Here is a 14,744-nt window from a genome sequence, read left to right as displayed (position 1 = left end):
TTGGCTCACAGATCTGCCTTTTTAGCAATTTTCAGCCTTTTCCTTCTGTCCTGCATATTATTATTTTTTTATATTTTTGGTTGACTTTGTGACTCAGTTCCCCCCAGGGTTTTTTATATAAGCAGCGATTTAGAATTTCTGCCACATTTTAGCCCCAAAAAGCTTGCAAATAGCCTCTTTGCTACACTGGTCTTGAAGTGTTACCACGGGGCAGCAAAACAAGGTTAAACCTGGTAGATTATTTTAATTCTTTTCTAAGGCATGTAAACCCTTAAACACTTTTAACTTTTTAGTTATTTTATTAATTCAAAAGTAAATACATTATATTAATTTACTTGTTAGTTTCTGAAATGCAATTACATCCCAAAACAGAAGAGATAAGTGTGGAAGCTTTGAAACATTATCAAATGAGTTTGAGGAGCTGATGCACCCTGGCACACTGAGAGCGAGGCAATACATCAGCCCAATTAAAACAGATGAATACAGCTATACCAGTGAGGCCTATATATTCATCTAATTACTATTGATCACATCCCCGGAGGATTCATTGGTCTTAATGAACGTTAATTAAATTCAGATAAAATTAGCCATTGAGGCGGTGGTACCTGTGATATTATCCTGCTCTGATGTGATAACTGCGTGTGTGATGGCTTGTTTATCACTGTATAGTCAAGGAGGGACTCCATGCATCCTGTCCGGCCAGCTGCCACGCTCAAATTAAAAAGAATCAAAAGACTTTTGCGTGATAGGAGCAGTCTGCAGACATATCCACCGCTTGTTAAAACAAAAACAAAAACACTCCTGCACACACACACAAACGCAGACAATCACTGCACAAGTATACAAAGAAAGCAAAGGCTGCTTCAGTTGGTGGCAGTGTTACCTCCACCAGGGACGATAAACGTCAGCTCTCATCTTGTCTCGGCATGACCCCCCTGCACTCGCTGAGGATGGATGGAGATCCATGGATGGAGAGAGGCAGAGTCTGTGTCCTCGGGCTAAAATTAGCAATGATTCCTCCCCAAGGTTTTGCAAGGACATGCAGAGAATGTGCATACACACATGTATGAATACAACAAGCAAACACGCAGACACATGCACACTCAGACACACAGATACATGCTTTTACTCTACTCCCCTTGCTTCCATCTGCTGACATGTACCTTTCATTCCTAATAAGTCTTTTCACAGATGATGCAGACGATGGTTTTTGACTTGCACAGTGTGGTGAAAGTAGGACAAGTAGAGCGTATAAAACAAGGCCAAAACCTTTTAAAATATGACCTTTGTGTAAAAATTTGAAACTTGAAGTGTCTACAGGGCCTCCACGGTATGTCATACAACCACATTTTTATTGCGGCTACTGTTCTTTGTGTTTTACTTGTCAAGAACGTAGGCTGTATGTCTTCTGCAACAATAAATGACATTATGGAGTTGTTGATATTGATTTTTGTCTTCTCACTCTCTTACTCACCCCCTCCCCACCACCATCCCTCTCCTCTCCACCCCTCCCCCCATCTACTTCTCAGGAGATCTCTGACTACGACTTGCAGGAGTTAGTCATGAAATCAATCGGTCGGCTGACATTGGTGCGGCAGACGTTCCCTATGCCCCAGAACACGACACAGCGCTGCGTCAAACACAACCACAGGATTAACACGTCCCTCTGTGACCCTAAAAACCCCAAGGCTCAGCAGCTAGAGGTGAGAGCAAGTTGCCACGTTTGAAACAAGGTTTTACAACTTAAAGTGTATGTTTATGCTTCACAAACAGTTTCTGAGGGTGAATTTAGAAGCTAGTAAGATAGAAAGGAGGGTAAACATGATGAGAAGTGAGCTAAGGAAGTTTTAAGAAAGCTTGGGTAGTTTTTTAGTCGTTCTAAAGAGCTGCTTCATATTTAAGGAAAAACAAACTTTGCCTCCTGCTCTCCCCATATTCATGAAACATTCAGTTTGTTTTCTGTCTTTTTGCAGATGACTCACTTGAAAATACAAGACCTTTTTGACTATACTACTGTCAACATGCAAATTCAGGGTACATGTTTAAGAGCAACTTTTTGTCACAGTGAGTTATAAAGCTGCTCGCTTGTCAAGAAAACAAAGCCAATAACAACAGAGCTAGCCCACAAAACTGTGTGGCAGTGGGGAGTTGCTCCAAGCCTTTGGCATTTCATCAGCTTTAAGTGGCATGAACCTGAGTGATGATCTGATAAGAGACAATACAGTTGCTCCAAATCAAGAGCACCAAGTAGCATGACTTCATGAAATAATGTCCAGCTAATTCTTTGACTTGAAGAGGAGAGGGATCTCCAACAGGACATGTGTGAAGTGAGGGCCACCTGCTTCACTGGACAACATTACACCCCATTGAAGGCAGCACTTTGTGTAGTACATACCTTGAAAAACAAGACTTGAAATGAAAGCTTAGTTTCTGGTGAATAACCTTCCTGAAGTTGAAGGAGTAAGTTACAGGAGAGGGGAAATGTCCAAGGTATACTTCTTCATGACATCAATCTTTTATGACAGAGTGTCAGTCATTTTTCAGGCTCATTTTAATGCATAGACTATGCTGTATTTTATGGCCCACTGTCAAAAGACATATAAGACTACGGCACAGACACTGGTGATGAAGTAGAGTTCTATCAGCAACCTGTACATAGTTTAGACGTGTGGTATCATTGTGTTCCACAGTCACATGCTGTACTTGCACACATCCTCTGGTATACTCTGAACACTTCTTGCAGTGCCCTCTGGGGGCTTTTGAATTTTTCATAATGTTTCAAAACTCTAACGTCAGTACTGTATTTAAAAGCTGCTTTGCTGCTCCATTTCTGTCTTTTAACACTCCTCCTGGTCTTTTAGTCTGACACTTCAACTCGCCTCCCAATTTGAAATCTTCCTATTACAGTTGAAGCTGTCAGCGTTTGCCTGTGAGGTTTTTCACCTGCAACATTAATCTTTTTTTTTTTTTTTTTTAAAGATGGCTCACATGCTTAATAATGTTCATCTAGGAGACAACCATAAAGAAAAGTATGTTCATTGAAAACAGGGACAGTTTATCTTCCCTGCCTCCACATTTTCCATACTTATTTTTATATTTTTTTGTTTTTATTTCTATTTATTTATTTACTCGTATGTCCCCTTGGGTGGCAATATGTATGCAATTATTAAACCTATTTGTGTGTGTGTGACTCATCAAGCTGCCGTCACAACAAGTGCAGAGAAGGGAACACATTCTTATTTATGTGTCAAGACAAAAATATGAAATTGACTTAATGTGCTGTTGATTTATGTTGGATGCATACACCCCTGGGGGAACACATTTGATGAAAGTTGGAAGTACACTGAAAGGCAGAGACGTGCTTTTAATGTTTATGTGGGTATCTGCCTTTTAAGTCCTGAGACATTTCTGCTCCAGGCTTACACCCACTATAATCTGCAAATGTACGTAGAAGTGTTTATTAGTTTTTAATGGAATGAAATCAAACAATGGAATGAAAAAAATGTTTAACACAAAGAGGTGCCTTTTTTATTATTTTAATCAAAAGGTTGATTGAAGCCCAAAGGTTCAAGCCTTGCTATACAGTACTCGCTCTACAGTTGCTATTTAATGCAGCAGCATTGTTAGCTCCCGATGCCCTGAGGCATTCAGTAATGTAAATAAAGCTCTACTGGCGTGTCCTAATATGAATCTAGGGCCCCTCAAGTGTAAAAAGCTGTTATGAAGAATCAGGCCCTCCAATGTATTCATTATTTGTCGGGTCAAGCCCAGACGTAGGTGTTCATTGTACTGTAGAGAGCTGAGGGCTGTGCGTGTGTCTGTATCTGTGTGTGTGTGTGGCTTATTTCAGGATTTCAGTGAAGGACAAAGTGTTTTTGTGTATCAGGCAAAGAGGGACAGAATTAAAACGGGCTGTACACATGTTCATGTTGACATCCTGTGTGCATGTGTGTGCGTGGGTTTGTGAGTGGGTGATTTCAGAGAGCGCGAGAGAGGTATGAGAGAGGCAGCAGATCTGCTCAGCGGTCAGAGAGTGGCCCAGAAGCCCAATTTCACACTGCACTGAAGCATATCAACTCAGGCTGACCACACGCACACACACGCACACACACGCACACACACGCACACACATATATGATGTCCTCATGGAGTGCAGAGCTCACTGATTATTAAAGCTCCCGTAGTGCGTTAGATTTTCACTTTAATTTTTCTGAGTAAAGGCAGTTGGTAGAGAGACAGTGACTGCGTTTACATGCGCACTATATTCCTGTATTTATCAGAATAATGACAATATTTTGATTGGGCAGGAGGCATGTAAAGACTTTTTCCAATTGTCATAACCTTATTAAGCTCATTTTCTGATGATTAAAAACCAGAATGAGACCCTTGGCATATGCCTGTATCAACCCGAATATTGGGTCGTGTAAACATGTTATATGTGGGAATATGCTCCCAAGTGATCTGCTTAAAGGATTATATTTTACTTCTGTGCATGTTCAACATGGCGTGAAAGAGAAAGACCATACACTTTTGGGGTGAGGAGGTGACAAACTCATTCAAAATAATTAAAGAGTTGAATACATCGATGAGCGAAAGCACTGCAACAGTGACGTTTTTCAAATAGTGTGCAACAAGCTGCAGTTGGGGAAAAGATTGAGAACAATCAGTCAACCAGTCTTTATTTGTATAGCGCCAAATCATAACAATCGTTACAACAAGACACTGTCCAAAAACATTAGCAGGTCTAGACCCTTTACTCATAATAAAGTTTTCTAACAGAAACCCCACATCAAGACAAGATACGGAGTCTTATCTCATCTTAACCCACCATGGAACAAGAGAGTTCTAGTCACACTTTGATGACAAGGGCATATGAATATTACAAGCACAAGCATCTTGGACTACTTGGTAGAAATATCAATACAGTGTGCGCAAAAGCCACCCCCTACAAGATGTCTTGACATGATGCTACTAATACTGTTACGGTTTATTCAGAACATGTTGATTAATATACACAGGAATACTCCAGTAACGCAGCACTCTGACTTATATTACAGTATTTTTGGAAATCTTGCCTTAACCAGAATATGGACCTTAACAGGAATCCAATGGGCATGTAAACGTAGTCAGGGAGACAAATTGATAGAGGGGAAGTGAGACACAGCAGTTCAAGTTGATAATCTGCAAAGCAAGTCAGAGAAAAGCTAGATTCAACATTGACCTGACATTACTTCTCTTTGTTTCATTTGTTTAGGTGTCAAATGAAAGCTTATTAATAACTGCAGCTCTTTATCAATTTACATATTTTCCTGTGTGGGTGAAGCTATATTTAAAAAAAGTTTATCTGTAGAACAACACTGCACGCCTAAAATGTCAGACTGTGTGTCATATCACATTATATGAGACCTCTTGATGTGGATGGATTAAGTATTATTCACATTTAAGTCATCAGAAATACATGTCAGGTTAGTTTATCTCTGCTCTACACTGTAATGAAGTGATAAGAGCTGCTTTATAAATAAACACATCATGCCATTCAGCACCATCATGGAAGCACCAGGTCGTTTTCAGTTGAGCATTTTCACTTGACATTTAATCATTGCGTGAGAAAGAAATCTTTAGTTTAAATCTCTGTTTTTTTTGGAAACTCAAAGGTTATCTTGTGAATCACATTTGTTAAGCTGAGTTGTTTTCTTTTTTAAGTGAGACTGGCTTGTCAGTCAAAATGTCAGGATTGTAGATTATGATTTACTTTAGTGCACTGTCTCTTGATTGTTTTCTTGTAAACATGAAGGCAAGAGGTTGAGAAAATCACAGAAGGATCAATCACAGACTGAATAAACTCTTCTTTTATCCTTCTCATCTCCTTTCTTACTCTGTGGTGCCAAGGACCTGTCAATATATTTTAATTGTTCCATCCTTAAAGCTTTTACTTCTCTGTGAGTATTTGTCTTTGATTTTGAGTGCAGAAACATTAGGAGGAGACATAATTTAGGTGAAAACAGACGAGAATGAAGGGAAAGAGTCTGAAACTCAGAGCTTGATGTTTTTTTTCCCTTCAGTTTTGATCAAAGCGCTGATGGATATAAACGCCAGTGAAGTATTTAACTCTGATAACATTTCAGCTTGAAAGGGTTTGGCCTATTTCTCTCACTTATTACAAAAATCTGCATGTCTGTGTTCGTCCAGTATTTAAAAATGAGACTCCCAAACTGGAGCAGCTACGACTTTGATCACTGAGAGTGTCAGTTTCTTGTTACAACTTGATCCACAGCAGTATGATGAAAAAGTAAACCGTACACATTTATTCTGTAACTTGTTTGTTTTTCCTCTTCTGTTTGACTTAACTTTTCTACAATTTTTCCCCAACATAGATCACCAACCGCTACATCTATGATACCGTGTTGCTGCTGGCCAATACCTTCCACAGAAAGCTGGAGGACAGGAAGTGGCACAGCATGGCCAGTCTCAGCTGCATCAGGAAGAACTCCAAACCATGGCAGGGAGGCAAAAGCATGCTGGATACGGTGAAAAAGGTATGAAAATACGGAAGATAACACACTCCTCAGCTTCAACAGAGATATTCAGCTGGAGTAAGTGTATGAACAAGCATAACAGACACACACAGAGGAAAGCCAGTGCCTGTTCCAAGAAGCAAGCTCTCTGACTTCTGAATCTTTCTATGTGCACCTGAATAGGAGCATGGGTCCAAGAGGAGCTCACTTTAATAAAAGCTACATGTATCATCAGATAAAGAAATGCACACATTTTAGGTTCTTTCACACCACATGCAAATGCGAAACGTGACCAGAATTGTACAGAAATCTTTCATATTCTTGAGGATATTAAATATGTTATACCTTTTTATATAGGAGTGATTTTTCCTCAAAAGGAAGGCCTGGTTTTGTTTTGCTTAATGCATAATTTGTTTTTGTATTCAATATATGTAATCCTCCATAGTTTTAACCCTCATTAACTTCTAATTGATTTATACAGATGATACCCATAACATATCATGATAATCAAAGGTGTTAACACTAGCCTCTTGTTCATAAATGACATCAGTCAGACTTTTCTACCGAAGGTAACCTTAAGCAAGGGGAGGTGGTTTTGCTGTCATTTCTGTCCCCCACTATTTAACCTATCACTCCTGAGACAGCTTTGGCCAAACTTTGTTCTATTACGAGTTTTGGGGTGCCAATTTGATTTAAATTGTGGTTCTGAGGGCGCAGTCACACTTGCCATCCAAACTGTGCCATGCACAAGCACGAATGCCAGCGGTCACACTACTCCAATATAACTCAGACTTGAGCAGGTATCACACGCGCATGGCCCGCCTAAATCATTGAGAATCATCTGTTTACATGAAGCATGATCTCATCAGAGTCCGCACAATGAGACACAGAGAGCACTGATACAACTTTACAACTAGGGACTTTTTGACCTATGGTAAGTCATTTTGGCCCAACACAGCCGTCTAACAACCCGCTTTGTTTAAAATAACTGTTGAGATATAAGCTCGTGGTGATCATATGTCATGGTCATGGATCACACGCACCGTGCTTGTGCTCGTACATGGAGTAAACCATGCCAAAGCCCACCTTTCCGTTTGGCACGGTTTGCTAGTGTGACTGCGTCATTAGATGTTTACAATTGAAGGGATTCTTAGTCTGCTTTTTAACACCAGACCATGGGAAAAAGTTAATTGATGATAACATCTGCAGACTATATCAGGAGCCATATTTTCCTATTAAATGCACATCATGTGAGTCAAAGAGAAACATTTCACCCTCTGCTGGAGAAAATGGCAACTTTTTTCTAATCCAGTTTTTAAACAAAGACTGAAATGAAGAATTTGAATTTAGAAAAAAATGATTTTTTGACAAACAACCATGATTTTGATACTGTCAAACAAGAAATCCCGATATATCATATTTCAATTTCTTTTCTCCTACCCCTAGTTGGCACCGTAGACTGTCAAAAAATGGGTGTCATCTTGCTCAGCTTGAAGTGAGATTGCCACAAAAACTGCTCTCCCTGGTGGCTAGTTGCAGTATAGGTCAACAATCTTGCTCCCTAGTCATTCCTGATGGGCCGTGTTCAAACTTTAAAGAAATTAATACACCTTGTAGAAATGTTTCTCACATCGGATTGCTGTGGTGTTTTGATGATGTTATTTTCCTGCCTTGTATCAACAAGGCTATATGTCACGTTTAACAATGAGTGACAGCTGCCGTTCTCATGTATTTTTGGGGGGGATTGTAAAATATGTTGAGGTTCTGATTAGTTTTGTCACCTGCCATTCAGATTATCTCCGAGGCCTTCATAGCCTCTACTGCCCAGATTTTGGCTGCACAATGGCAGCACCTGATGAGGGTAATTTGGCTTTAAAACTGTACAATGGTAGAAAGCCACGCTGTCCATTCAGTACACAGTCTATGGTTGGAACATATGGATGCTGATTTAGAATGCTAACAGAACCCAGCATTGGTGGTGACGGTTTTATGCATTAATCAGGTTTTCTTGGCTTTTGCCATTTAGCCGATGATGATACTAAAACACAACTTTTTATGATTTTGCTCCATAAGTCTTAAGAAATACAAAAGTCTTGGTTGTTACAATGTGTTTATACAATTTACTACCAGGGAATTTTTGTACTGTATTGAACTTAGCATCAAGAAAAGACTATAAGTCACCTGCATGCTAAAAGCAACAGTGCAAAAATGATGACTATCAGCTCAAGTAACAGTTCAGCCAACTATTTCCAAATTTGATCTTTGAAATGTGACCCAAAGTCACACATCTTTCATCTGAGTTTCAGCTGTCTATATGTTTAATCTCAAGTGTGTTTGTGCCATCTGAAAAACAGCTCAGAAATACTTAGATACTTTCAAATAGCAGAAATGTAGACTTAAAAAAACTATCATGTTGTATCTGCCAAAACATGAAGTCTTCTTACAACAAAGATTTATTTTTTGTATGTTTTGAGGCATCATGTTGATTCCTGTCGTTGAGTAAAAAAGAAGCATGCCCGTACTCTAACCCAGCTAAACTATCCAGATAAATTCAGATGTCTGACTATTCTTAGATGAGTCTCCTGTGTATCTCTGAGCAAGTGGAAAACACGTTTTTCACTCTTTTCATTTAGGGAACATGTATTTGCATTTCAAGACACTCTGCTCATTACGAGAACATTTGGAGACCAGGTGCCATTGTTCCTTAGCTGAGACACTGTAATTGAAACAGCAAGATGCAGTCTCTGCTAAATTCATTTATACAATGCCATCACTAGAACTAAAATCCCCTCCAGGGATGAGGAGTGACATAGATTGGGCTTTAAATAAGTCTACTATTGTTCTTATTACATGAAAATCAAATTTTTCTTCATTACTTCCACTGAAAGTTTCCAAGTTTCTGTGCTTAGAAGACTTTAGGAACTAAGTGCTTACGATTTCAAAGGACTGCAAACCTTTAAAAAACATGCATCAATCAGCAAGTTTGCTCAGCTCCTGAATAGTTGACTTTTGGGAGATGGAGGATTTCATCCTGCAGCTGTGATTTTATGAATCTCTGTATTTCACCTTGAGTTTTTTGGGTTGGCGTTTGGCAACACTTTCATCACTGTTAAATCCAATTGGATCAATGCCCTCTGTTTTGATATCAATAAAAAAGTACTCCAGGGAAGGCAGTTTGACTGAATGATGAAGCCAAGTGAAATGCTAATTTAGGATTAGTGTCAGACAATAATAAATGCAGCGCAATGGCTTTTATATCTATCTCTGCATTTCACCTTGAGATGAGGCTGGGCTTTGGCAACACTTTCATCAGCCAGCTCCGGCTGTTAGAGCGGCCCTGATGGCTGTCTCAACAGAGCTGTGTTAAAGAGCTCTGAGCAGTAATAGAGTTCAGCTCAGCAGCCTGGCACTGGTTCCATTTTACACTGTATCAGCAGTGTGTGTTTGACACTGTGCATGCCTGTGTGTTTAATCAGCGTTTTGGTATGTCGAGCCATTATGGTAATGATAAATACTCATTTGCAGCTGTTGACAAGAAGCTCTATTGATGTTGACATTTGGTGTTCATTGACAAACTCAGAACAGAGAATGAAATGCAGAAAGTAAAAGTGCTGTTACATCAGTCCCAGAAGTCTAAGTGTTTGCTGTTTATCAGCTGTTTTTGTATGGGCTGCTAAGCTGTCATTGGCTGCTGTAAATCCTCCTTTGGGTCTTGGTGGTTCAAGTGGATAGGTTTAGGTTTCATTTAAAGCTATATTGATTATTTTTTAAAGCACAGTAAGTCCTTCCATGCAGCCTGAGATCTTCAGCCAGGGCCTGAGACTCCATTAAAGTCCAGGGCTGAGTCTTCCAGAGTAATTATCACTCTTATTATAAACCACCCAGTTGTTTACTTTCCTCTTATTTTTAAAGCTTCCATTAATAAAAAACTAATCTCATGTTGCTTATTTATTTCTCATTTTCCCACTCTGTGTCATGGGCTTAGTGGCATGTTCTTTGTATCAGGTGCAATTAAAGGGGCGATAATTGTTAGAATGTATTGTGCCAATACCGAGCTGCCAACATTAATTAAGTGAATAATTATGAAAAGCAGTGAACAGGATCAAAGTGCTGCCCAGATTTCAAGAATACAAACATGCAGTCTATTAAGTCTGACATTGTGTGTGTATAACTGTGTGTGTAGGAGACTGTTGGGAATGGAGCTATCCCACATAGTACCAATACTTGCACAATAGTATATCAACACCATACAGACTGTAGTTATATAAATACTAATGCAACTATTCCTTGCCCCAACATGAGTGTCATTTTAATATGTCAACGGAGAATTGGGTTGTATTAAATCACCTTTCGCCAAAACTGAAGTATTCAGTAAATCTTTCATTTTCCCAGAATACAGACAACAGCTTGTCTTCACCTTATTTCATATTAGAATGTGTCAGCCAAAAAAGTGATTGAGAACTAATAAAAAAACAGCTCTTGTTGACCTGAATATGTTATAAGGGGTAATTGTGTCTTCAAAATCCATCTGAGTACCATCTTTCCACGACTGAAGCCAGCTGTCACTTTTAACTATAGTAGGGGAAAGAAAAATGCTGATTTTGAGATACTGGTTGTCAGTGAAACAAAGAAATTAATTTGCTGACAGTATGCCGACTGAATCAAAAGCAATAGCTGGTGTAGGAAGGAGAGTTTGTGTGAAGGACCACAGATGGCCGACCACTCTGATCTCTTTGGCTTTAGCTGTGTTTCTTTCCATTTTTTCATTTTTTTACTTGAACAGCCTCTTTTGCTCTGTATTTCCAGCAGATTTTTTCACGAAATATAAAACACCTCCAAACCAGCAAGGACACTTTTAGGGGGATTTGGGGAAGAGTTCTCTGCTTCTATCTGACTTCTCCTACACGGTTTGCACAGCAGTACAAGCCACACTGTAGTAAAGGCTTACTAGATAGCCAGCTGACGAGTATACTTCCTCTGTTTTAGTTTGGGTGGATTTTTTTTTTTGCCGCAAATATCAGAGGGGTTGTCTTATGTCTGGGTTAGCTCACGAAAAGGGTATCTCTGACATGGTTTACCTTTTTTAAAGTAAACAGCTCGGTTTACAGCTTACAAAGTGGTCTGCAAACACCTTCACCCCAACAACCACCAAAGTGTGCTCTCTGAGTTTCATTGATGAGTAATGAAAAGAAGATTGAACTGAAATGTGGACACAAGCTACAAATGCACTTTTTATGTGTGCATTACGACTTATATCTCACAGCATAGATGGCACGTATCAAGTTTCACAAACACACACACAGGCCTAAGTTCACACACTGAACATGAATCACGAAAAGTAATATAACACCTCTCCTTCCCCAAAGCAGGAACATTGTCAACTTCACTGACAGGTCGCACCACTAGAAGGCAAGAAGAAAGGGTCTGTGCCAACATCATTTGTAAATCTACCTCCATATTCTGCCCCTGGTGCAAAATGTGTCAAATGTCCCCAAGCACACTCTTCTTTCATTGGCCAGGTTCTTCAATAATACAGCAACCACAAATCCAAAGTGAGATTTTCTACCAAAAGCTAAACATAAATCCAAACACCTCTTGTTCTGGATGCAGAAATAGTACCCACACATTCATACACACTTTTAGATCACCTGCAACAAAAACATTTTTTTTAAAATTTAGGAGTTTCACTCACTAATAAGATAAAAAAAGGGCTGCCAGATGATCAACATCACAGTTTTACTGCGAGCAGTCATCTGAAATTTATCATGGACAAGAAAAATCTTAATGTGAGCTTTTACAGAACAATTATTAACAAGAACAATGATGGCCAAAGAAGTTTAACGTTGATGAGAACCGATATGATTAGGACTGATTGGGATAATTAAGGCAATTATGGCGATGATGACCACAATCAAGCCAGTCCTTCAGCATGAAGTAATTATATACTCCACGATTTTCAGTTTTGACAAATGTTTTATTTCTTTGTAATTGTTGTGATACTCTTTTATAACTCAGTTTTCTTCTGCAAAATTAATTTATCTGCTTGGCATTAATAGAATGTGTTTTGTGTTGAAGGACAATCATGTGACCATTACATAAATTCAAACAGCAGCAGAAAAAAAATCTCTGTGCTATGTGTACTGTTGAGAAATGATACTTCTGTGTTTTGTGAAGTGTACAGTCTTCTGTATAGACAAAAAAAAGCTTCATCAATAGCTGCAGTTAGTTTTAAGAATGAATACTGGCAAACTTTCCCTTTAATTAACCAGTTTTACCAAGCAAGAAAACAAGTCCACTGTTTAGTTAAATATCTCTTCTTTTGGTTGCAGTTCGGAGTCAGTGGCCTCACCAGTTTCCTGGAATTCACCGACAATGGCACCAACCCCAACATCTTCTTTGAAATCCTGGGAACAAATTATGGAGAAGACCGGGGACGGGGAGTCAGCAGGGTAAGTAGTTAAAACAGGACCCTTGTGTGGTGTGTTTTACCTTCGGTGAAGGAGGGAATCATTTCTGCAGCTCTAGTGGATTTACATAATTCCTGGATTTACTGGGGAATTTCAGTGCACCTGCTGTCTACATTATTTTCATCTCATATTTATTCAGGTCTCTGTGCCTGTGACTGCCACCTCTGTGTGGCAGTGAACAGCCCTGTTACCTGTCTGCTGTTACTTTGAGATTTTTCCATATTTTTCTATTACTGTGGCAGAACAAATGCAAAAGTTAAGAGTCTTTTAAATTGTTATCGCACGTCAAACCAAACTCTCTTTTTTTTCAACCTTTGCTAAGTTTGAATTTTTTTTGCAGTTAGCAGATTTTGAGAGAGCAGAAATTGAGAAGTGGTTTAAGGGGGTTATGGCAGTGATGCAGTTATAGTTGTAACATTGTACGGATCTTGATTGATATGTTATCTTGGTGCCATGTTACCTGTGAAGATGAACAACTTCTTTCACATATATTAATACTTTTGGATGAACAACCCATCCCTCCTACATTAGTGTTGGACCTTTCCATTCCTTTCCTTACTGACAGTGAGGCATCACATTCACAGTTTCTGTTCTCATATCAGAGAGCTCTCTATGTGAATAACAGTAGATGTATGGAGCTGGAATTGTAAATGATGTGGCAAGACATCAGCACAACATAGCATGCCACCACAGACAGAATTAATCTCCATAAGTGCTGCATAATCATGTTTCAGCATCAATCTAAAATCAGAGGACATAATTGAAGGGCTCTTGTTGGTCCCTTGTTGGACATTTGTTGGTCTGTTGGAGGGAAATAGCTCTGACTTCAGAAAAAGGCAAAACTTAAAGGTTCTGAGTGTTTGCATATTACCGTCATCTTGTAGCTGAATCATGTCTTTTACAAATGATGTGGAGTGGCTGTTAGATTGCGTGTGAACAGGGTGTTTGACCTGCAATAAAAGCATGGATGATATGGGTCAGAATGGAAATGGAGGTTAGTGAAAATAACCTGGCTCTGGCCTTTTAACCATCATGAGGAAAGCCAGAGAAAAACCTCACTGATGCAATATGTGTGTAAATGCGTGCAGGGGTAGAGCCAGGGGGAAATTAAAGGGCTGGAAATAAAGAGTAGAAAATAGTAACCATCTTATGGCTTCAAACCTGCCATTGATCTGGTCTCCTTGTTTCTTGTGATCTCAGATAAAAGTTAGCCTCATATTTCCATGGCAAAGCCATAATTTTTTGTGGCACTAGACATTGACTCTGACCCCCATAAGTATAACAAATAGTGTACTATCTTCTGCTGCTGAATCATGAAAGGGTGAGTGAAAGAGGAAGACGGAGTTCAAGGTAAATTAACGAATATGAAAAATAACCCCATCTCACCGACCCCAGGTTACCGTCTTCCCTCACGATATGATGGCCTGAGTGACAAAACTTAATTTTCAGGTTAATGTTGCTGTAAGAACCCCTGGCAGTTAAGATAGCTTTGCAATAAAAGGCTTTTATCTGACACAGGGGCTTCATTCTGCATAATGAGAAAAAATATACTCAAGCCATCATGAAAATGACAAGAAAAATCTCTCAGTTAATTGTCTTGATTTCATTAATTATTTATTTTATAAGAGAGTGATACCCATGGTGCTGTTAGTCTGATAGAGATGTTAAATGCATATCAGAAAAGTGCAAAAATTAAAAAACCCAGCATAAACTCATTCAACAAATAACTTTAATGCAGTGTGACCTGTACGCATATGGTCAT

At 39.2% G+C, this 14,744-nt stretch overlaps 1 protein-coding gene across 3 annotated transcripts in view; it reads left to right on the top strand.

Annotated features, from left to right (window-relative positions):
* grid2 (glutamate receptor, ionotropic, delta 2) overlaps positions 1-14,744 on the top strand; it is a 534,507-nt gene that overhangs the window by 349,604 nt on the left and 170,159 nt on the right. For all 3 annotated transcript variants that reach the window (XM_074669717.1, XM_074669718.1, XM_074669719.1), the window contains exons 6-8: positions 1,530-1,703; positions 6,375-6,536; positions 12,845-12,964. In XM_074669717.1, the coding sequence (XP_074525818.1) occupies positions 1,530-1,703; positions 6,375-6,536; positions 12,845-12,964 (456 nt within the window). The remainder of the gene's footprint in view (positions 1-1,529; positions 1,704-6,374; positions 6,537-12,844; positions 12,965-14,744) is intronic.

Source organism: Halichoeres trimaculatus, unplaced genomic scaffold (genome assembly GCF_033239565.1).
Source record: "Halichoeres trimaculatus isolate MK-OKI-2021-1 unplaced genomic scaffold, fHalTri1.1 fHalTri1_scaffold_5, whole genome shotgun sequence".
NCBI lineage: Eukaryota > Metazoa > Chordata > Actinopteri > Labriformes > Labridae > Halichoeres > Halichoeres trimaculatus.
This window is presented reverse-complemented; position numbering and strand designations above follow the sequence as displayed.